The 22301-nt window shown below is 47.1% G+C and overlaps 1 protein-coding gene across 50 annotated transcripts in view; it reads left to right on the top strand.

The window, feature by feature from the left end:
• The window catches only part of ATG13 (autophagy related 13), a 58210-nt gene extending 38396 nt beyond the window's left edge, over window positions 1–19814 (top strand). For 14 of the 50 annotated variants that reach the window (XM_054523600.2, XM_054523601.2, XM_024254405.3 and 11 more), the window contains 10 exons: window positions 2882–2922; window positions 3729–3825; window positions 4158–4256; window positions 6033–6126; window positions 11957–12093; window positions 14335–14449; window positions 15061–15138; window positions 15356–15472; window positions 15966–16094; window positions 17559–19812. In XM_054523600.2, coding sequence (XP_054379575.1) covers window positions 2882–2922; window positions 3729–3825; window positions 4158–4256; window positions 6033–6126; window positions 11957–12093; window positions 14335–14449; window positions 15061–15138; window positions 15356–15472; window positions 15966–16094; window positions 17559–17636 — 985 coding nt within the window. In that variant the 3' untranslated portion in view covers window positions 17637–19812. 50 annotated transcript variants of the gene reach the window in all.
• Window positions 19815–22301: the final 2487 nt, after the last annotated feature.

Genomic DNA, 22301 nt, shown 5'->3' with positions numbered 1-22301 from the left:
ACTCAGGAGGCTGAGGGGGGATTGCTTGGGTCCAGAAGGTCAAGGCTTCAGTGAGCCATGATCACACCACTGCACTCCAGCCTGGGTGACAGAGCGAAACTCTGTCTCAAAAAAATACACATAGCCAAGAAAAAGTTTAGCAGATTTTAAGCACCGTATCAGTATTCACATGAATAGTGAACTGCCTAAGTCTCACCTTTTTGTTAAAGGCCTTAAAGGGTATTTACTTAGCAAGATCTCTTTTACCAACACTTTATTAACATTGTTCCTATATTACTTTATGGCAGGAGTCACTAAACTATGGTCAGCCGACCATCTGCTTGTTTTTATAAAAAAAGTTTTTTTAGGACACTGCCATCCCCTTTGTTTACATATTGTCTATGGCTACTTTTGCAATACAACAGAAAACTGAGTATTTGTTATAGCCTATACGGCCTACAATCTTAAAATATTTACCATGTGGTCCTTTACAGAAAGGTTTGCTGATCCCTGCTTTTTAGTATCTTTTGTCTGTCGTATCTGTAGTACTTTTGTGCTTTGTATTTCAGATGTTTATACACATTTCATTTCATTTCTTTTTTTTTTTTTTTTTTTTTGAGGTGGAGTCTTGCTCTGTCACCTAGGCTGGAGTGCAGTGGCACGATTTTGGCTCATTGCAACCTCTGCCTCCTTGGTTCAAGTGATTCTCGTGCCTCAGCCTTCCAAGTAGCTGGGATTATAGGCATGCACCACCACGCCTGGCTAATTTTTGTATTTTTATTAGAGATGGGGTTTCACCATGCTGGCCAGGCTGGTCTTGAACTCCTGACCTCAAGTAATCCGCCCACCTCGGCCTCCCAGAGTGCCGGGATTACAGGCGTGAGCCACCGTGTCCGGCTAAATTTCTTTTTTTTCATACAAAACTGTAGTCTGTAAGACCTAGGATTCAGATTTATCCTTATTTCATTCCTAACATCTAACCACGAAGCTTCTTTTTTTTTTTTTTTTAGACGGAGTCTCGCTGTGTCGCCCAGGCTGGAGTACAATGGTGCAGTCTCGGCTCACTGCAAGCTCCGCCTCCCAGGTTCACGCCATTCTGCCTCAGCCTCCCAAGTAGCTGGGACTACAGGCACCCGCCACCACGCCTGGCTAATTTTTTGTATTTTTAGTAGAGACGGGGTTTCACCATGTTAGCCAGGATGGTCTCAATCTCCTGACCTCGTGATCCACCCGCCCTGGCCTCCCAAAGTGCTGGGATTACAGGCGTGAGCCACCACACCCAGCAAAACTTCTTCATACATTGTTGGAGCTTAGTATTTATTGAATAAACCCATGTATATATTTAATTTTAACAATATTACTTGAAAAATATGAAAATAGATTTTAGGTATTTTGAATTCAAACTTTTTGCTAATATACACTGGCCTGTCCAGGGAGAATCATAGGAAGGTTCCACTATGTTTATGTTTTTATTTTTTTTTCAGAATAGTCTTACCTAGTTAATTATTCCATGGTGGAAAAGATTTCCTGCTTTGTTAAGTCATCTACTTAGAGATTTCTTCATGGCCAGGCACAGTTGGCTCACACCTGTAATCCCAGCACTTTGGGAGGCTGAGGTGGGAGGATTGCTTGAGCCCCAGAGTTTCAGACCAGCCTGGGTCACGTGGCAAGACCTCATCACTACTATTTTAAAAATGATATATATATATATATATATATTTTATATATATGTAAAAGAGAGCTTCCCACAACTAAACACCACTTACCAAACTCTAGTACATTCTGGTCAGGTATGGTGGCTCATGCCTGTGATCCCAGCACTTTGGGAGGCTGAGATGGGCGGATCATGAGATCAAGAGATCGAAACCATCCTGGCTAACATGGTGAAACCCCGTCTCTACTAAAAATACAAAAAATTAGCCGAGCGTGGTGGCGGGCACCTGTAGTCCAGCTGCACAGGAGGCTGAGGCAGGAGAATGGCATGAACCTGGGAGGCGGAGCTTGCAGTGAGCCGAGATCGCGCCACTGCACTCCAGCCAGGGCAACAGAGTGAGACTCAGTCTCAAAAAGCGAAACAAACAAACAAAAAAAACAGTAGCCGGGCGTGGTGGCATGCTTCTGTAATCCCAGCTACTTGGGAGGCTGAGGCAGGAGAATCGCTTGAACCCAGGAGGCTGGAGGTTGCAGTGAGCCGAGATCATGCCACTGCACTCCAGCCTGGGTGACAGAGCAAGACTCCATCTCAAAAAAAAAAACAAAAAAACAAAAAACGCCTTCTAGTAGCAATCCTAGACCTGTTGGCCACTTTTATTTATATATTTTTTATTTCTCAGTAGGTATAATTTTAAAATACGTTTTAGTAGCAGAGAGAAGAAACTTAAATAGCAGTTTCCACTTAATTATTATTTTCCTCATTTCTTTTTTTGAGACGTCTCATCCTTTTGCCCAGGCTGGAATGCAGTGGTGCAATCTTGGCTCACTGCAGTGTCGACTTCCTGGGCTTAAGTGATCCTCCCACCTCAGCCTCCCAGTTATCTGGTGGCTACAGGCATGCAACATCACACCTGGCAAAATTATTTTTTGTCGATGCAGGGTCTTGCTATGTTGCCCAGATTGGTCTTGAACTCCTGGCCTCAAGTGATCCTCCCAAAGTGCTGGGATCACAGGCATGAGCCACTGTGCCTGGCCTTATTTTCTTTATTTTTTAACCAACCCACTCTGTGTACATCTCCATGCCTGTAGCTTAATTGAAGTAGTAGAAATTACTAATGCTCCATCAGGAGAGGTATTTGAGCAGATGAGTAAGGAAGGCTTTGTTTTATTTTGTTTCTAGGTGTTTTGGCTATAGAGGCCCTTAGGAGTAAAGAATCAGGTAACATTTCTTATTTTTTCTTCCATACAGGATATATTTTGGAGAAGTTCAGCTGAGTGGCTTAGGAGAAGGTATGTATCACGGTTGAAAAACATCGTAGTGTTCAGAGCTCTCCTAACTTCAGAGATGAGCTTCGTTTCTACTTGTTACAATATGTAGATTGTCATTTTCACATGCATAATACAAGTAAAGAAAAGATGAGAATGCAGGTAGGTGGTCCAGGTTACCCCTGATCTGCCAGAGTAACCAAATAATTTTTCCCAAAGTTCCAGGAACTCAGTCTTCTTTCTTACTCTTTATAAAGCTGTGTATTTTCCTAATTTTCTACAATGAGGATGTTAAATGGTTCTGATGAACACCAAGAATTTTGAAAAATTGGAAATGAAACCAAGAAAATCAGGAAAGCTTTGTTGAAAGTGTCACTTGCAAGGTCTTGGCTCTTTACTTAGCCGTGGAGTGGCAGCTTGGGTGGAAGGCAGTTACTTCTTAAACTGAAGTGTTTGTGTGACATTCTAGTGCTCCTTCACTGTCTTTTTTAGCATGTGATGTATCCTTTGCAGAGCTGGTTAGTAGAACCTTCTCAGGCCTTAAGACTAACAGTTATTTTATCTCTTTGAAGGTAGCTTTATCTATAAATAGAGTGCTATTTCCCTTGCCAATATTGGCTCAATATAGAATACATTGAGAGGGAAGAAACCTATATATACACGCACATGCACACACACACACACACACGAAATTAAGGCTGCTGCACTTAACGTGCTAAGTGGATAATGCCAGAGATTACACAATAGGCCAAATAATTCAGGGAAAGATGGTCTGGGGGCAGTGTCAGTATTCTCTGCAAAAAAAGCTAATAATGTATCTCTTCTCCTAGGCTTCCAGACAGTTCGTGTTGGGACAGTGGGCACCCCTGTGGGCACCATCACTCTTTCTTGTGCTTACAGAATTAACTTGGCATTCATGTCCACCAGGTGAGGAAGAGCCCTGGAATCCAAAAGAACTCTTCCAAAGATGTTAAAGTTTTTTTTCTCCTAAACTTTAAGACTAAACCTACAATTCAGCTTTGCTGAAAGCAGTACCTTCAGAAGAATAAAGAGAGAGCGCAGTTGCCAGATTGGAGAATTTGAGTGTCCCAGAGCCAGTTTGTCCAGAACGTAGGATTGGTGGTTTATATTTAGGGATTGTGATAGTTAAAGCTCTGGTAGTGCCTGCCAACAGATGTAAGGTGAGGGGCCCTCTGAGGACTTTGTGGGGGCTGGAAAGGCATTCTAACAAATACTGGAATCTGCTTATTGTATTACAGGCAATTTGAGAGGACCCCACCTATCATGGGGATTATTATTGATCACTTTGTGGACCGTCCCTATCCCAGCTCCTCTCCCATGCACCCCTGCAATTACAGGTGAGGAATGTGAAAAGGTGCTCTCCCAAACTGCAGCTAGGCAGAAGCATCCATCCTGCACAAGCGCATAGAACACTTTTCTCAGCACTCACTCTCCAGTGGGCAGGGGGCCACTGATGGAGACCCCACATGGAGAGAAATCAAATGGGCCAGTTTCCCTTCTTTCTGCTCCCTCTTAGGTACACCAAGGCTTAGTATATACACAGACTGTCTCAGAAAATTCTTGGGATATTTTGGATCTTGATGTTAGTGATAAGACTTTTCTTGGTGAAACCCCATCTCTACTAAAAATACAAAAATTAGCTGGGCATATCAGCACGTGCCTATAATCCCAGCTACTCAGGAGGCTGAGACAGGAGAATTGCTTGAACCTGGGAGGCAGAGGTTGCAGTGAGCCGAGATTGCGCCACTGCACTTCAGCCTGGGCTACAGAGTGAGACTCTGTCTCAAAAAAAAAAAAGACTTTTCTTAGTTACAAGTTACTTAGAACCTTAGAAGAGTGGCAGTGATTTGTGGAATATCCTTGACAAATTAATTGGTTTTCAGGTTACCATCTGGCACATTAGTTTCATATCAGAATAAAATGTCTCCAGGTCTAGAACTCAGAAAACAGGGGTTATACTAGATGTATATCAGGAAGGATAGTACCTTTATGTGATAGACCTGTGAAATTGAATAGGCTTGTCTTTAGGGTTTAGATACTTGTTTCATGGAGTCTCTACTAGTGATAATTCTTTGAAAACCCAGATGTGAGCTCCATTACTGGCCCGGCTTAAGAAAATGCTCTCTCAGACCAGGCATGGTGGCTAACACCTATAATCCCGGCACTTTGGGAAGCTGAGATCTGTGGATTGCTCAAGCCCAGGAGTTGGAGATCAGCCTGGGCAACGTGGTGAAACGCTGTTTCTACCAATTTTTTTTTTTTTTTTTGGAGACGGATTTTCACTCTTGTTGTCCAGGCTGGAGTGCAGTGGCGTGATCTTGGCTCACCACAACCTTCACCTCTCGTGTTCAAACAATTATCCTGCCTGAGCCTCCCGAGTAGCTGGGGTTACAGGCATGCGCCATCACACCCGGCTAATTTTTGTATTTTTAGTAGAGACGGGGTTTCTCCATGTTGGTCAGGCTGGTCTCGAGCTCCTGACCTCAGATGATCCGCCTGCCTCGGCCTCCCAAAATGCTGGAATTACAGGTGTGAGTGAGTCTACCAATTTAGAAAAAAATAAAAGAAAAGAAAATGCTCTCTCAAATAATAGGTCAGGTAAGATGTTTGGGTTTAAAAAACAAAACAGGCTGGACGCAGTGGCTCACACCTGTAATCCTAGCACTTTGGGAGGCTGAGGCAGGAGAATTGCTTGAGCTTAGGAATTCAAGACCAGCCTGGGCAACAGAGGGAGACCCCTGTCTCTACAAAAAATTAAGTTAGCTGAGCATGGTGGTACGTTCCTGTAGTCCCAGCTACTCGACGCTGAAGCAGGAGGGTTGCTTGAGCCTGGGAAGGCTGCAGTGAGACATGCCACAGCACTCTAGCCTGGGTGACAGAGTGAGACTTTGTCTCAAAAATGAAAAAACAAGAACAAAACATTGTCAAACCTCTGAATGCCGCTCTCTGGAATGTTTGAAATTATTGAGGACTCCACATGCCTTTCTTGCCAGTACGAAGTGTGTGAAATAGTTCTTAGCACAGGTCCCATCTCTATCTAATCACCTTTTATAGCCTTTCTGAAATTGACTGCCACCACCATAAAATTCATTATTTCTTTCTTTTCATTTTAGAACTGCTGGTGAGGACACTGGAGTAATATACCCGTCTGTAGAAGACTCTCAAGAAGTGTGTACCACCTCTTTTTCCACCTCCCCGCCATCCCAGGTAGGGGGAAGCAGGTTCTGGGGTGGTGGTAGTTATTCGGTATATATATGGGCTTTATGAAATGGTGTCCAAATTTAGCTACAGTCCCTTTTGGTAGTGGTGGTGATTGTTTCAAAGGGGTTACTTTGAGGGGTAAGAGAGAGCCTGCTTGTCCAGAAGATAGTATTTCTAGTCTGTAATTATTCATAACCTTCAGGATTATATTTAGCCCTTACCTTCCTGGTGACATCTTAAAATTCCCTAGAACATCAGTCACAGAATTCCAAATGCATTCTGACACCAGAGATTTTGTCTAACTTATACTTGTTAACTTCATAGCTACTTCTCTATTGAGTGGTAAATTTCATTTCTAATAATGGAAGAGGCCCCAAAGAGCCAAAAATTATTTAGCATAAAATGACAGGGAGAAACCAGTAGTACAACTTTTCTTTATAGTTGACACAGATTTCTGCTTGTGTGTATTCCTTATTCAGACATTTTTAACCATTAACTTTTCCACTTCAGTCTTCAGTGGCAAACCCAGTTTCATAAAACACAGGCTCCAAACGCTGTTGTCAGCTTCCCCAGAGAAAGCACCCCTGTGGTCTTGTTGTGTAATGTGTGTGGCGCCAAGGCTGCTTTGGCTAAACAATCATTTTTGCAGCTGGCTGAATTGCCGGGGCACATTTCTTGCCTTCCACCACAAGTCACACATCCTCAGCTTCCTTGCCTCCAGATTCCTCTTCTGCCTGCATTAAGTACTGCTCTCCTCTTTGACTTTCACATTAGATGGTTTCTTCTAGACCTACATCAGTTCTACTTGCCTTTAAATCAGCCCAAATTCTCCTGTTTCAACTTCTTATTTGGAGGACCAGACAAATTCATTAGCTGTCCATGTGTTTTTATTTACTGTTGTTGGTGTTTTTGTTTTTTTTTTTTTTTGAGACGGAGTCTCACTCTGTCGCCCAGGCTGGATGCAGTGGCACGATTTCAGCTCACTGCAACCTCCGCCTCCCGGGTTCACGCCATTCTCCTGCCTAGCCTCCCGAGTAGCTGGGATTATAGGCACCCGCCCCCACGCCTGGCTAATTTTTTGTATTTTTAGTAGAGATGGGGTTTCACCGTGTTAGCCAGGATGGTCTCGATCTCCTGACCTCATGATCCGCCCGCCTTGGCCTCCCAAAGTGCTGGGATTACAAGTGTGAGCCACTGCGCCCGGCCTTTTTTTTTTTTTAATTTGAAACAGGGTCTCACTCTGTTACTCAGGCTGGAGTGCAGTGGTGCAGTCATGGGTCACTGCAGCCTAGACCTCCCAGGGTCAGGTGATCCTCCCACCTAAACCTCTGGAGTATCTGGGACTACAGGCATATGCCACCATGCCCAGCTAATTTTTTGAATTTTCTGTAGAGATGGGGTTTTGCCATGTTGCTCAGGCTGGTCTTGAACTTCTGGACTCAAGTGATCTGTCTACCTTGGCCTCCCAAAGTGTTGGGATTACAGGCTTGAGCCCCCACACCCAGCCCTTCTGTGTTTTTTGTTTTGTTTTGTTTTGAGACAGGGTCTGGCTCTGTCGCCAAGGCTGGAGTGCAGTGGCGCAGTCTTGGCTCACTGCAGCCTCCGCCTCCCAGGCTCAAACCATCCTCCGAAGTACTGTTTTTGTAATTCCAAAAATGAAAAAATTTTTTCCATCCTTGGTTGTTGGAGGAGATATTTGATTAAAGTCATAGTTCTGCCGGGCACAGTGGCTCACGCCTGTAATCTCAGCACTTTGGGAGGCCAAGGCAGGCAAATCATGAGGTCAGGAGTTTGAGACCAGCCTGCCAACATGGTGAAACCCCCCTCTTTACTAAAAATACAAAAAAATTAGCTGGGCCTAGCGGTGGGTGCCTGTAATCCCAGCTACTCAGGAGGCCGAGGCAGGAGAATTGCTTGAACCCCGGAGGCAGAGGTTGCAGTGAGCCAAGATTTCTCCACTGCACTCTCGCCTGGGCAACAGAGTGAGACTCCGTCTCAAAAAAAAAAAAAAAGTCATAGTTCTGCAGGGCTCAGTGGCTCATGCCTATAGTCCCAGCCCTTCGGGAGGCCAAGGAAGGAGGGAGGATCGCCTGAGCCCAAGAGTTCAAGACCAGCCTGGGCAACATGGTAAAACCCTGTCTCTACCAAAAATAAAAAAATTAGTGGGTGTGGTGGTACAAACCTGTAGTTGCAGCTACTTGGAACGCTGATCTGGGAGGATCACCTGAGCCTGGGAGGTTGAAGCAGTAGTGAGCTGAGATCGCACCACTGCACTCCAGCCTGGGTGACAGAGCGAGATCTTGTCTCAAAAAAAATAATAAACTCACAGTTGTAATCTGTTTCAAAAGCAGGAGTTAATGTCTGTGATTGATGTTGTAAAATCCATGGATCACTATTGTTTCTATTGTTCTAGTTTGTTTTGGGTGAAAGAGATTCTTGTTCTAAAGTTGCCAAAACAGTTTAGTTTGGGGGTTTGAGAATTGTCATTCCCCTGCTCTCGTGAACATATGTAGGCATGAATGTCAGCAGTGATCTGGTCAGGGGAGCTTCTTGTATGCTTACTGACACAGAGTAGCATTGACAAAAAAAGCAGACAAAGACCTACTTTCTTCCTAGTGCACATTAATGGAAGCAGGGTTTTTTGTTGTTGTTGTTGTTGTTTTTAGGTAATTAAGTTGTAGATATGTCTGATATTTTTCTTTTTATCTTTATAAGCTCATCCCAGCTGTTCTAAAAGATATGTCAAATTTAAATTTCAGTAAGCAGTTCTGTTCTATAAGTAATAGATTCATAAATAATAAAGTTGTAACTTGCAAGATATGAGGGATGGTGAGACTGGGCCTTAACCAAATCAGTTTGTCTGTTTCCCTGATGCAATGGAAAGTTGAACCTAAAAGTAAATGGAAATTTAGTAGTTTCTGTATCTGGTGTTTGCATCAAAGTTTGTATGCCTGTGTGACTAAAGGTTATCTTTTTAATGGTAACTGTCTCTTATTGTGTCTTATCGCAATTTAAAACTAGATCACACCAAATTCTTATCAACAGTCTGCACTCCATAAGTGAGCCCTGTCATTACTCCCTGGGGACCTCTGATCAAGGCTGGTACAATTTGGTACAAAAATACTCAATTTTGAACCTAATTTCTCTTGGCAGTAGAGAGACAATCATTTGCTATCATTTCTCCTCATTCCTGTTAATATTATTCCTGTTAATAATGTAGTATTTTTCTTAGTGACTTGCATACTCAATTCAGCAACTTCTATTGGAGCTTTTGCTGGAGTCCAGTAAATACATGTTAATGTGATGTTGTTGGTTTTGCCAACAGTATAAGGATCATTGTGCCATTTGGGCACAGAGTTGAGTCTAGAAATGAACCTACTGTGTGACCTAAGGTCCTGCCTCTAGTTCTAAGCATTAATTAGCTAATCGGTCAGGTTTAAAACTGGAACAGGCCAGGCGCGGTGGCTCACACCTGTAATCCCAGCACTTTGGGAGGCCGAGGTGGGTGGATCACGAGGTCAGGAGATCGAGACCATCCTGGCTAACACGGTGAAACCCCATCTCTACTAAAAATACAAAAAATTAGCCAGGCGTGGTGGCGGGCACCTGTAGTCTCAGCCACTCAGGAGGCTGAGGCAGGAGAATGGCGTGAACCCGGGAGGTGGACCTTGCAGTGAGCCAAGATCGCACCACTGCACTCCAGCCTGGGCGATAGAGAGCGAGACTCCGTCTCAAAAAAAAAAAAAAAGGAACAGCAAGACCCAAAATAATCATGACCATAATCATTATGCTCTTAAGTCGCTTTGAAATCATAAGAGTTTTCAACATGCCCCCAGCTTTTTACTTCATCAGGTTCACCTACACCATCAGGGACTGTAAGAACGCATACACACACCCCTGCACACCTACGTGTCTTCCCTGGAATGACGTAGGAAGCGTGCATCTGAGCTTCTTCAAGTTCCAGCCACCCCTTCAGCTGTTTGAAATTGTCCTGCAGATTCTGGGTTTCCTGAAAACGGCTTTCAGTTGAACATACAAGCCCCGCATCCTTATTCATCTTCAGCACACCTTGCATCTGCAGTCAGACCCTTCTGTTGGAAGCTGCTGTCTGACTTCCTGTCTTTTTTGAGTAGAGACAGACTAATGGTTGACTCAAGTTTCTCTGTTTTGCCAAGTTGTAGCCAGCTCACCTCAGCTTTGTTTTCTAGCTGCTCATCAGGGAGACAGGCATACATGGAATGCCCTGAAATAAACATCACTCTAGGAACCTTCCAAGTTGTCCCTTTAGAAAGACAGCCCCATGCCCTTGCCCTGCTTCACTCCTGACTCCAGTGTCGGTTCTGGCCTCTCTTGCTACCGCCCCTTCCAGAGTTTCTTCACTTCTTTCTCAAGTCCCTTTTCTTTTTCTTTTTTTTTTTTTTTTGTTTCTCCTGTCTCTGTGTGTGTCTGTGCACAGTGTGTGTTTACTGTCACAAAGGCACATTTTCAGACCCCTACTCCTGTGGTGATGGACACCCTGAGGGTCCCCATGGCAGGACTGGCCTTTTCCCATCAAGTGAGTCCATAATGGGAAGAAGGGGATATAATCAGATGGCATCCTTTTATTTAAAAATTGTGAATAAATTGCAAGGTATAGTTATTTAAATGTCCCAAGGGTTCTGTGGGATTATTTTGAGGCTTGGTAATAGATTTTAATAGCACACAGCCACGGCCCAGCAGCCCAAAATAGGGAATTTTCATCTGCCCCTCCTACCATTGATATGAAAAATACATGGAGTTATTTATATCAGATTTTTAAATAAACAATCACAACTGGTATTCTGTCTTTTTTCAATATAAATAGCAACATTCCCATACCCAGGGGTGATGGAGGGTGTGATTAGAGAAGAGGACTTTCTATGTCAAAGGGGCCTCAGGACAAAGGAGAGACTAGAATGACTTTGGAGAACCTGATGACTTCGGCTACCAGTTCTGCCCAGGCTTGTGCTCCACACATCTGCTGGGCTTAGCACTGAAACAGCTCAGCCCCTGGGAAAACAGGGAGCAAGGAACTTATTTGAGGCCTTTGGGAAGCTCCACAGCTTGGAATCCCAATCCCAGTACAAACAAGTCTGTGTTTTCTTCTCTAATAATGGCCTCGTCTGTCCCTAACCCCTATCACGTCAGGCCCCCTGCACTGTGGGCATGTGGGCGGGAGCCATTCCTTATCTCTCTACTGAGCCCTCTTGTTTGTCACGCTCTGGGATTGCCTATTTTTTCCTTGCCTTTCCTTTTCTCCTCTTTGTTTTTCTCTTGCTTAGCTCTCAAGCTCTCGCCTTTCCTATCAGCCTGCTGCCCTGGGCGTTGGATCAGCTGACCTGGCTTATCCAGTAGTGTTTGCTGCTGGCTTAAATGCTACACACCTTCACCAGGTATCTTTAAAGATGGGGAGGACCATGGGTTTCCAGTGCTGCCTCCCCTGCCCGGAGGCAATTGAGGGGTCTCTCAAGGCAGAGGGATATGTTCTAAGTGCTATATTCTGAAGCAAAACTCTTTCGTAACTTCAGAGACCAAAAGTGACTCTGAGAGGAAGGAGCCTCTTAGATTTCAGAAAGGAAAGAAGACTTTTCCAGGATTTTTCTCCCTTTCCTTCTTTCCTTTTTCCTCTGTAGTCATTACCGTGCATTTCTTCCATTAACTGAGTTTCAGAGAGGATAAAGATCCAGGGATTGCTGCCCACTTGGTGGCAGCGTTGGTGATGGAAAAGTCAAAAGCAGATGCCATCGTGCTAGAATGTGAGGTTCCCCTCCTGCCTGGCATGCCATGATTCACTGTCTCTTTCCATTTTTCCCCAAAGCTGATGGTTCCTGGGAAGGAAGGTGGGGTACCCCTTGCTCCCAACCAGCCTGTCCATGGTACCCAGGCTGACCAGGAGAGACTGGCAACCTGCACCCCTTCTGACGGAACCCACTGTGCTGCCACACCCTCCAGTAGGTGAGTTCACATTTTGGCTCTGTCTCTGGTAAGGCTGGCCAGGGGCCTGTGCTCCCTGACACACGTGCTTATTTAGTATCAGTAAAGAGTAACTTTCAGCATTGGCTGGGACATGGCATTTGAGCCCAAAGCATGGACTCCTAGCTGGGAGTGGTGGCTCACACCTATAATCCCAGCACTTTGGGAGACCAAGGTGGGAGGATTGCTTGAGGCCAGGATTTTGAGATTAATCTGGCCAATATAGTGAGACTCTGTCTCTCAAAAAAATTTATTTTTCCTTTTTTTTTTTTGAGACAGAGTCTCACTCTGTTGCCTAGGCTGAAGTGCAGTGGTGCAATCATGGCTCATTGCAACCTCCACCTCCTGAGTTCAAGCGATTTTCCTGCCTCAGCTTCCTGAGTAGTTGGGATTACGGGCGCGTGCCACCACACCTGGCTAATTTTTGTATTTGTAGTAGAGATGGGGTCTCGTCATATTACCTAGGCTGGTCTCGAACTCCTGGCTTCCAGTGATCCTTCCACCTTGACTTCCCAAAGTGGAGGAATTACAGGCATGAGCCACCACGCACAGCCTCAAAAATATTTTTTTTGAAAAGAAAGAGAAAAACAAAGTGTGGACTCCTTGAAGTTCCCTGGTAAGAATCTGATATATCTGCTGGGATGTCAGGAAGCTGGCCTGGAACTTCAGTACCAACAGGAAACAGCAGGAGCTCGGTTCTTGTCACCCTTATCCAGTAAAGGGGTTGTCAGATGTTTTCCTCTTACCCCAAGATTTATATCCTTGGAGTCAGTCCTTAGTGTTTCCCAAGGACCAGAACAAGGTGTTGACCATAGCCCTGAAGTCTGGGCCACAGTATGTCTGTGTTGTAGTTGGGATTGATCTCCTTTTTCTGCTGTGTCAGAGCCTCATGGAGAGCCTTTGGAACAACTGTTTTCCTCATTTAAAAAAATGTAAATCTTTGTCTTTTCTAATTACCGACGTGATACATTCTATAAAACTCAAATCCTAAAGACATTAGATAGGAAGTGAACGTTCTCATATTTCCACCCTGCAGAAGTCACCACTGTTACCTGCTTATTTAAAGATGAGAAACTTTCAGAAGGGTTAAGTGACTGTCCTGAGCTCAATTAGCTCACAGGGCACAAGGGCGAGCAGATTCTCTGACTCCAGAGCCCCACCCCTTCTTTCCACTGTGCGTTCATTCTCCCTGCGGAGCCATGGGCTATTTTGACCTGCCCTACCCTCCCTTGATTTTGAAGGCCCCAGAGATAATGAGATTACTTTGCCCCCTCACATTCTAAATGAACTTTCTCCTGATAGAAATTCCTGGGTTTTTTTTTTCATTCCCACGGTAAAGTGGGAAGGAAGTCATTTAGGAAGGTTTTTGTGTGTGTGTGTGCCATCCATCAGGAAAAATAATTTGTGTCATTCCTGGCTTCTCAAACTTCCATCCTGTGCCTTTTGTCCCTCTGTTAGATGATTAAAGGCATTTTACACTCTAGTTTTCTGAGCCTTGACTCTTGGGACATGTTCAGGAGTAGCTAAAGACAGAGGCCCCTGTGTGGGAATTCTTAAATGGAGGTCATAAGAGCTCAAAAGCCTTTGCACAGTACAGGTCCTGTCTGCTGGCTGGAGTCCAGGGGCCACTTGACTGCACAATCCTCCTGCCCACCTTGAACCCCTGTTTTTGGCCAGAGGACTTTTCCTAACCCTTGCTGCTTGTAGGGCTGTGACTGCTGGTTTGGCAGCCACAGCCATGGGCCCCCACTGCTGCTGCTTAGGGCCCCCTGTGCAGGACTCAGCTTCAGTCTGAAAAGCTGGGGAAGGAGGGAGTGGGAACAGCCAAATTAAATGTGTCATTCAAAGACCTTTAGTTGAGGGAGGGATGATTAGGGGCGAGGAGAGGGGAGGAAACATGGCAGGGAGCCCAGAGAACCTTAGCCCAGGCAACTTGTCAAGGGTGAAGAGATCTCTGGCAGGCTAAGGAATCAAATTTGGAACTAAAGAAGAAGAAAAGCTAGAAATTTTAGTAGTTCCAGGAAGTGTAGCCCTCTGCAATCAACTCAAAAGGCAGGGCAATAGTGGCATCAGCCAGACCACATAATGCCATCTCCCATTGATGGGCCAGTGGGGGCCAACTCCTGCCCTAGGCCACGGCCCCACCAGATGGTGTATTTGTAGAGAACTAAGTCGTCCTGCTGTGATTTGAGAATGAGTACTAACTTAACCTTTCTTCTCCAGTGAGGATACTGAAACCGTATCAAACAGCAGCGAAGGACGGGCCTCCCCTCACGATGTGTTGGAGACCATCTTTGTCCGAAAAGTGGGGGCTTTTGTCAACAAACCCATTAACCAGGTGATTTTTCTGCCACTGCCACCTGTGAGAATGTCTGAGTTCTTAGAGTAAGGCCCCACAGGCAGTTTTCTTAACCTGAGATATTAATATATATGAAACTACTGAACTGGCATGCAAAATTGTATGTGTGTGTAAATTTTTCTGTGAAGAGGATTAATAACCTGTGCCACCCCTCCAGAATAAGTTAAGAACTATTGTTCTGTGACCTTTTAAAGCCTCCTACAAGAAAGGGAGACTAGACCTAGATACCATTTAGTACAAAAACACTACACTGTGTCATTGCCTTGGCCTTATTTGAATTGAACTAGGAGGTTCCTCCTCAGCAGGTCCAATGAAGCACATTATTACTGCATTACTGTGGATCAGGCTTCCAAAGCTGAATTCCCAGGGTCCTCAGGACCCCAACCCTTGTTTATGCTGTGGGTGTATGTGATGGGGGACAGGGAGGTGAGCGAGCTTGGAGAGCCTCTGACAAGGCAGGAGCCTGAGGGGCAGCATGGTCAGCATAGCTGTGTGAACTTGCTGGACCTCTAGGCTTCTGGCAACCTGGAAGGAAGCATGAACACTGCAGGAGGGGAAGCCATGAATGCTTTTCTCCTGTGTCTCTTCAGGTGACCCTGACGAGTTTGGATATACCCTTTGCCATGTTTGCTCCCAAGAATTTGGAGCTGGAGGATACCGATCCAATGGTGAGCCCACCGTTGATTACGAGTTCCCGGTAGATGGTGCGGTAGTCATTGTTCTTCCTGGGCCAGAGTCACTAATCCCCCACAGACTATTAACCATGGCCTCTCAGCTTATGGGTTTGTAGCCAGCATTAAGTTCTTCCCAGAATTTTCAGATTGTTTACAGTAACTTGAATCTGGGTCACAGCATCAGCGCTAACCCTGCCTTGCTATGAAACAGGTGAATCCTCCAGATTCCCCAGAGACTGAATCTCCTCTCCAGGGCAGCCTGCACTCAGATGGCTCCAGCGGGGGCAGCAGTGGCAATACCCATGATGACTTTGTTATGATAGACTTTGTAAGTCGCCATCACCTTACTTGACCTTTGCTGTCCCGGGGAACTAGACCTAGAAGCATCTACTGCACTTGATCCAGATTTCCTTCATAGGGATCAGATGTACTGGTGTAGACAGAAGGGATGGACAGGTGGAGCCTGGTCTGGGGAGACATTTTGGAAGCCAATAAACAACAAGGCATTTTGTGTCATGCCTTTGGTTAAAATTCATAATGAAATTCAACTCTAAATGGAGATTTTCCACTGATACCCACTTAGGTCCTATTCGTGGCTAGGCAAGGAGTTTGAAGGAATGGGACATAAACTTAACTAGTGGAGAGGAATATTATCACCAGCATTAGAAGTGAACAGTCTGGAAGAGAAAAGTGTAAAGATTTCTCTCCCTAAGATAAGCCCAGAAGAACCTTTTGATAATTGCTAGAAGGAAAGACTTGTTCGTAGCTTATCTCCTCTGTGGTTCAAGGCAAGCTAAACTGAGTCTGTCTTGTTTTTGAAGAAACCAGCTTTTTCTAAAGATGACATTCTTCCGATGGACCTGGGGACCTTCTATCGGGAGTTTCAGAACCCACCTCAGCTGAGCAGCCTCTCCATAGATATTGGAGCACAGTCCATGGCTGAAGACTTGGTATGGAAACGTGTTCCTCTACCACAGTGCATCCTTATTTGATGGTCATTCCTTTGCCAAAGGCCTAGGAGGCCTACCACCTTCTGTCTTCCCTGTAGTAGGAAAGAGACATAATTAGACCATTATCTTTTGGTCACACTTGAGATTGGCATTGTGCCCAGCAGTCATTATCTGGAATTTGCTTGAGCTTGGTTCCTTCTTTCTCTGCACATTCTCAGCATTACTTACATGCTCCTGTTGTTCTGTGCCTGACGTCTTCTCCTTGCAGATGCCACTAGGCCAAGTTGCTCTGACAGCCCTTGCATTAGCTATTTAGCTTTCCAGGCAGATGCCAGTGGTACTGGGCAGAGGAGATTGTGAGGTCCTGAGTGTCTTTGTTCTTGCTCTTTCCTCAGAGAGCTCACTCCGTCATCTAGCAGTTCTCACACTTGACCAGATGTCCTGATACTGTTCATAATGACCCCATCTCTGCTTAGGGCATTTCCTCTTCCTGTCTCTGAGGGGCAGAAGAGTGCCCTGCACAAGCCACAAACTTTGGGTGCCCCATGCCAGGAGATGTCCCTCTTTGAGGTGGAATGATCACCTCCTAAATAGATATTAAAATCCTATGGTAGCTGCCCTGGATTTGCTTTAAGGAGAAAAGCATGCCCAGTAATAACAATACTGTAATAGCCAGGTGCAGTGGCTCACGCCTGTAATCCCAGCACTTTGGGAGGCTAAGGCAGGCAGATCACAAGGTCAGGAGTTCAAGACCAGCCTGGCCAACATGGTGAAACCCTGTCTCTACTAAAAATACAAAAAATTAGCTGGGCGTGGTGGTGGGCGCCTGTAATCCCAGCTACTCGGGAGGCTGAGGCAGAGAATTGCTTGAACTCGGGAGGCGGAGGTTGCAGTGAGCTGAGATCGCACCACAGCACTCCAGCCTGGGTGACAGAGCAAGACTCTGTCTCAAAAAAAAAAAAAAATTAAAAAATACAGATTCCTAGGCCTTACCACAGACCTGCTGCTGTGTCAGAATCTCAGTAGTATAGCGGGGCCACCTGGTTCACATTCCCCCCAGGGGGGTCCTGATGCCCAGCAAAGGGTGTGAAGAAATCTTTTGTAAACTGTTTAATTTGTAGAGCTGTACACTTGGTGTTTTATTCTAGTGTCAGATCTGTGCCAGGGATATTTCATGTTTAATTTCTGAATCATCTTGCACTTGTGGTCCTTTTCTCTTTTGTTAAGTGTGTGGCCACTTGGACTGCCAAGGCCGTTCCATTAACCCTCCAGCCCCTGCAAAGCCCTGATGCATATACGCCTCCCTACCCTGTGCCTACGCAGCTGCCCTGCGTTCTCCCACTTGCTCGGCCCAGCTAGGGCTGAGCTTTGTCTTGCTTGCTCCCTCCCCTCTTGGGGACTGGGCTGGCTGCCTCTTCAAGGCCCTGCCTGAATAAACGGCTCTTCCCTCTCTTTCCGGTACAGGACTCATTACCAGAGAAGCTGGCTGTGCATGAGAAGAATGTCCGCGAGTTTGATGCCTTTGTGGAAACCCTGCAGTAAAAGTATCCTCGAGTCCCAGCAGCACCCCCTTTTTGTGACCCCAGGGGACATGCAGCCTCCCGTGCATCAGCTGCTCCCACCCCTCATCCAGCTCTGAGCCAGGTGGGAGGGAGGCTGGCTTCTCCCATGGGGACCCAGAAGGCCCTACTCTTGGACCTCCTGGAGACTTCGTGGCGGCAGTCAAGCCCAGTGCCCAGTTGGAGAAGACTCACGTGCTGGCCTTGGAGATGGGAAGACCCTTCGTACGAAAAAGCCCTCAGCAGGGCCATCTGTGTACCCTGCCCATCACCAACTGCTTCCCAAGGGTGTCATCTGTTCCTCCTGCTGCCGGCCTCCTGCCTGGGCCTGCCTTGCAGCTGGCCCCTTCCCTGCCTGCTGTCGCCATCCACTATTTGACATTCCAGCTGGTGGCCAAGAGATTGGTGTGGAGGCAGAAAGAGGAAGGAGACAGTGCCAGGAGGAAGAAGGAAGGAGTCCCTTAGCTCTCTTCATTGTCCCCTTTACTTCCTGCTATCTTCTTCTCCTCTTCCTCTCTCTCTTGCCCCTGTGCCTGTATTTCTGGCAATATGACAGGCCTGCCTGCCCAAGATCAGAACTCCAAAACCAGCCACTCCCACCCCTGAAGGTTGGGAGGGTCTGAGCAGCCCTGGTGGCTGCCCGTGCTCAGGTCCTCAGATCCATGGGAAATAAAAATGGAACCCTGAATCTCTAGGATTTTGTCACTTGGAGTCACAGCAAAGTTCTCTTCCTCTTGTCCCCCCGTTGCTGCTCCTTGGTTACAGAACATGGTAAATATTTATTACTTTCAGAGAAACCAGATATTTTATAGAGAAAATATGTTTGAGGTGAGTTGTTTTTCACTTGGAGAAGGCGGAGGGCTCTTCCTGGGACGGAGACCTCCTCCTCCAGAGGTTATTGAGAATCCGGGCTGCTGTTGTGAGGATCTTCCCACCATACAGACAGCGAGATCCAAGAAGAGGGCTGGCCGGGGGCAAAGTCACCTCCCAGCGTGGCTGCACTGGAACTGACTAAAGGCTTTACCTTGGATAGCTGCGTATTCCTGGTGAGAGCCTTACATCTCCCACAGCTTTTGCAGAGTGACTGACTCCATTCCGGCAGCCCAGGAAGTCCTGGGTGCTAAATGTGGCCACATGTAGTGGTTAGGGGATGTTGTGTGTGTCCCCTGACTGCCTGGGTACTTGTTCCTGATCCCTGGGGCTGTCCTGTGGAGCTTTTCCTCCTGCTTGGGCCTAGCTACCACCTCCCTCTAATCCCAGGGTCTGTACACTGCCCTGGAGTTTACCAGTTGGATTGGCTCCTGGTTGAGAAATCAAAGCTGGGCGTATGATTGACTTAACCCTTCAAGTATTGTTACTTGAATAAGTCAAGTGCCTAGCCTCACCCACCTATCATCTGTCCTTTCCCAGCCTCGCTAGTAGTCCTGGCCAAGGAGATCTAGGCCTACTCCATTCCTCCTGGCCCACCTGGGGCACTCACTGGCAGCAGTTGTGCTTCAGTGGAGCAGGTGGCTCTCAACTGCTTGTTAGTAACTGCATGTGACACTGTTCCCACATACAAGGCTGACCTCTGAGGACTGGAGCAGGCTCTGGAGGGGACCAGAGCTCTGCATGCTGCTGCTGCCACAGAGAACTGTTAGCAGCAGCCAACTGGCCCTCCTGACTTTGGCCCAGAGCACATGCGTGGCTTGCTGAACCCAGGCCCAGGTTTATCCCGAAGGCCCCAGCTTTGAGAAGGGGGAAGGCCCCTCGTTAAGTTGTTGATGCCCCTATATTTCAGCCACTGCTCTCTTTCCAAGGCCTTGCATGGAAAGGCCTACTAGCCATTGTCTGAGGCAGCAATCTTTGGCCTCTACAGGTGGCAGCAGCCTTTCACCAGGGCTCCATCTGTGAAGAGTCAGCCATGACTTTGAGCTGAGCCTGGGAGAAGTAAAGCAACTGTTAAGGCCGGCCCTTGCCCCTCAGACCTACCATGAAAGGAATGAGCCCTAGACTGACTCCTGCAGCACCCCCGGGACAGGCTGGGACCAGCTGTCTGTCTCCAGGTGTCAGAGTCCCTCCTCCTCCTCCAACCTCTCCAACCTACTTTGTTTGGAAATACTGAGCTACACTTCAAAATGTATTCAAGAGATTTCCAATAAATTTTTTTCTGTACTTTACAGCCTCCTGTCCTGCAGGTTGTCTGAAGACCTTGTAACCCCTTCTTCCCCACCCCCGCCCCAGTGCAGGTCTGGGAAAGGGGAGAGTGGTGCGTTGTGAAGCACAGAAAGACCTCAGTGTCTGGGCAAGCCTGTTTTGAGTTGAGTGTGGCCACTTAGGGGCTGTACACCCTGGGGTTTCCTGGGTCAGGAAACTTCTTAGTATTTCTCTTTCCCTGGTCCCCTATCAGGGGCTTGAATTTGAATATTCAGTTGGAGAATGCATTTAAAATACACCCATAGTAAAATCTCCATAAAATGCAGGCCACCGTTATCAGCTCTTTATTGCTCTTACATAACAACTCACCCTGGAGGGAAAAACAACAGTTCGAGGCAGGGAGTGCAGGGCTCCCCAAGCCATCTGGGGTATTTGTGGCTGAGCAAGCAGAAGAGAAGTAGCAGGAAGTTAAAGGTCCATGCAAGTTTGTTAGCTGCCTTGATGTGACTGGCGGTGCTTGAGGAGCCAGGAAGAGTAGAAGAGCCCCGGGGGATGTGTCCTGTCTGGCTCCTGGGGCCTGGGGCTGCAGGCCTCTCAACCTGGCCAGGGCCAGCCCCGCCTCCTAATTATAGTTTGTGCCCATAGTTGGGGGAGGGAGCTGATTGGTGGAGCCAACATCCTGGAGGTAGGGATGGTTCTAGAGGCAAAAGAGAACTGACAGAACTGGACAGCTGCTGTCTGGGTTGCTTCCCCACCCGCCTTCAGGCTGAAGCCAGGCCCAGGATTAAAAAGGGCTGGTTAGAAAAGTCCAAATCCAGCCTATTCCTGGAGCCAGGAGCTCCTGATTATTAGTAAACCAGGTGACACTGACCATGTGGCCAGCCAGGACAGTTGCCCAATACCTGAGTCAGAAGTGATGAAAAGGCTATTCCTGGTGTTCCCCCTTCAACCAGGAACCCCCAGTAACAAAGTTCTCAGTTGCCCCATGCCCAGCAATGGTGTCCTACCTCTTTAAAGCATCTCCCTACACTCCATCCCTGGAGGCCATCGTTGTTAAGGCCTTGGTAAATTGGCATTTGAGTCACTAAGCGGAGGCCCTGCCAGGAGCCCAACCCAAGTAAACAGTTTCCTCACTCCTGTTTCCCAGGGTCACTGCCTCTCTATTCCAGTCACTCAAGCTCTAGCTGAGCAGATCCAGAAGAGAGAGGAGGCCCCCAGTGCCTGGAGGAAGGCCACCATTGTGGAATGAGAGTTGCTTCCTGGGGCTCAGGCCCAATGTTTGTAATCACCGTCTGTAACCACGGCCTGATCCTGCAGCTCTGGCCCTGCTCCCCCAGCCCCGACAAGCAAGGAGGAGAAAAACCAGGCCCAACTGGGGCCACTATAGCCTCCTGATTGCCATTGGCAAGCAAGCAGCAGAAACCTGGAACCTGACCACTATGGGAGGTGAAATTCTGGCCTACCTTCTCACCAACAAACCTGTCCAAAAAAATGTGGTAAATAACCATCTTAATTTTTAAAGCAAAGCAAAACTTGCTTAAGAGAGGGTGGGAGAACCGGATCTGTCACACCCTCCGTGTGAGCGTGGCGGGTGGAAGTGGCCTGGCCTCAGGCTGAGGGGTGGGCAAACTGGATCTGTCACACCCTCCGTGTGAGCATGGCGGGTGGAAGTGGCCTGGCCTCAGGCTGAGGGGTGGGCAGGAAAGGAGGACTCAGGCTGAGGGACCCTCTCCCAGCTGCTGCTGCATGAGGCTGGGGCTATCACACCATTCACGCATGACCACCGCACACTCGCGGTGTTAGATACGGTCTACATTTTTTTTTTTTTTTTTTTTTTTTTTGCGGTAGGGTCTTGTTCTGTCACCCAGGCTGGAGTGCAGTGGTGCAATCACGGCTCACTGCAACGTTGACCTCCAGGGCTCAAGCAATCCTCCCACCTCAGCCGCCTCAGCAGCTGGAACCACAGGCATGTGCCATCACGCTCGGCTACTATTTTTTTTATTTTTGGTAGACAGGCTCTTACTATGTGAGATCTCACTATGTCCAGGCTGGTCTCGAACTCCTGGGCTCAAGCAATCCTCCTGTCTCTGCCTCCCAAAGTGGTGGGATTACAGGTGTGAGCCACGTGCCTGGGGTGTCTGCATTATTTCTGATCCTCAAAGGAACTGTCTTCTGATGAAACAGCAGCCACAGGGGTGGTGAGCCAGTGATGATGACTGTTAAGGAACGAGGACTCAAACTCTCGTGTGACTCCAGATCCCACACCATTGTCCATCACAGTCCACACGACTTTTCTTCCCCCTGCTTGCCTTAGATAAATCTAAGGTCCCTTCAAACTTCTGGTACCTTCCAGTTGGGAAACAGGAGAGGCCCTGGTCATAGGATGCAGCACATGGTGGCCCGCTGCTGGGGGTACAAACAACGGGAAGGTGGCCTTGGACACCTCCATGCCTAGAAGCTGGTCAGGAAGCTGCCCTCATCACCACTCGAGTGCACAAGATGAGGAAGCGGC

Source organism: Pongo abelii, chromosome 9 (genome assembly GCF_028885655.2).
Source record: "Pongo abelii isolate AG06213 chromosome 9, NHGRI_mPonAbe1-v2.0_pri, whole genome shotgun sequence".
Lineage (NCBI taxonomy): Eukaryota > Metazoa > Chordata > Mammalia > Primates > Hominidae > Pongo > Pongo abelii.
Note: the sequence above shows the minus strand (reverse complement) of the source record. Positions and strands in the feature narration are given on the sequence as shown.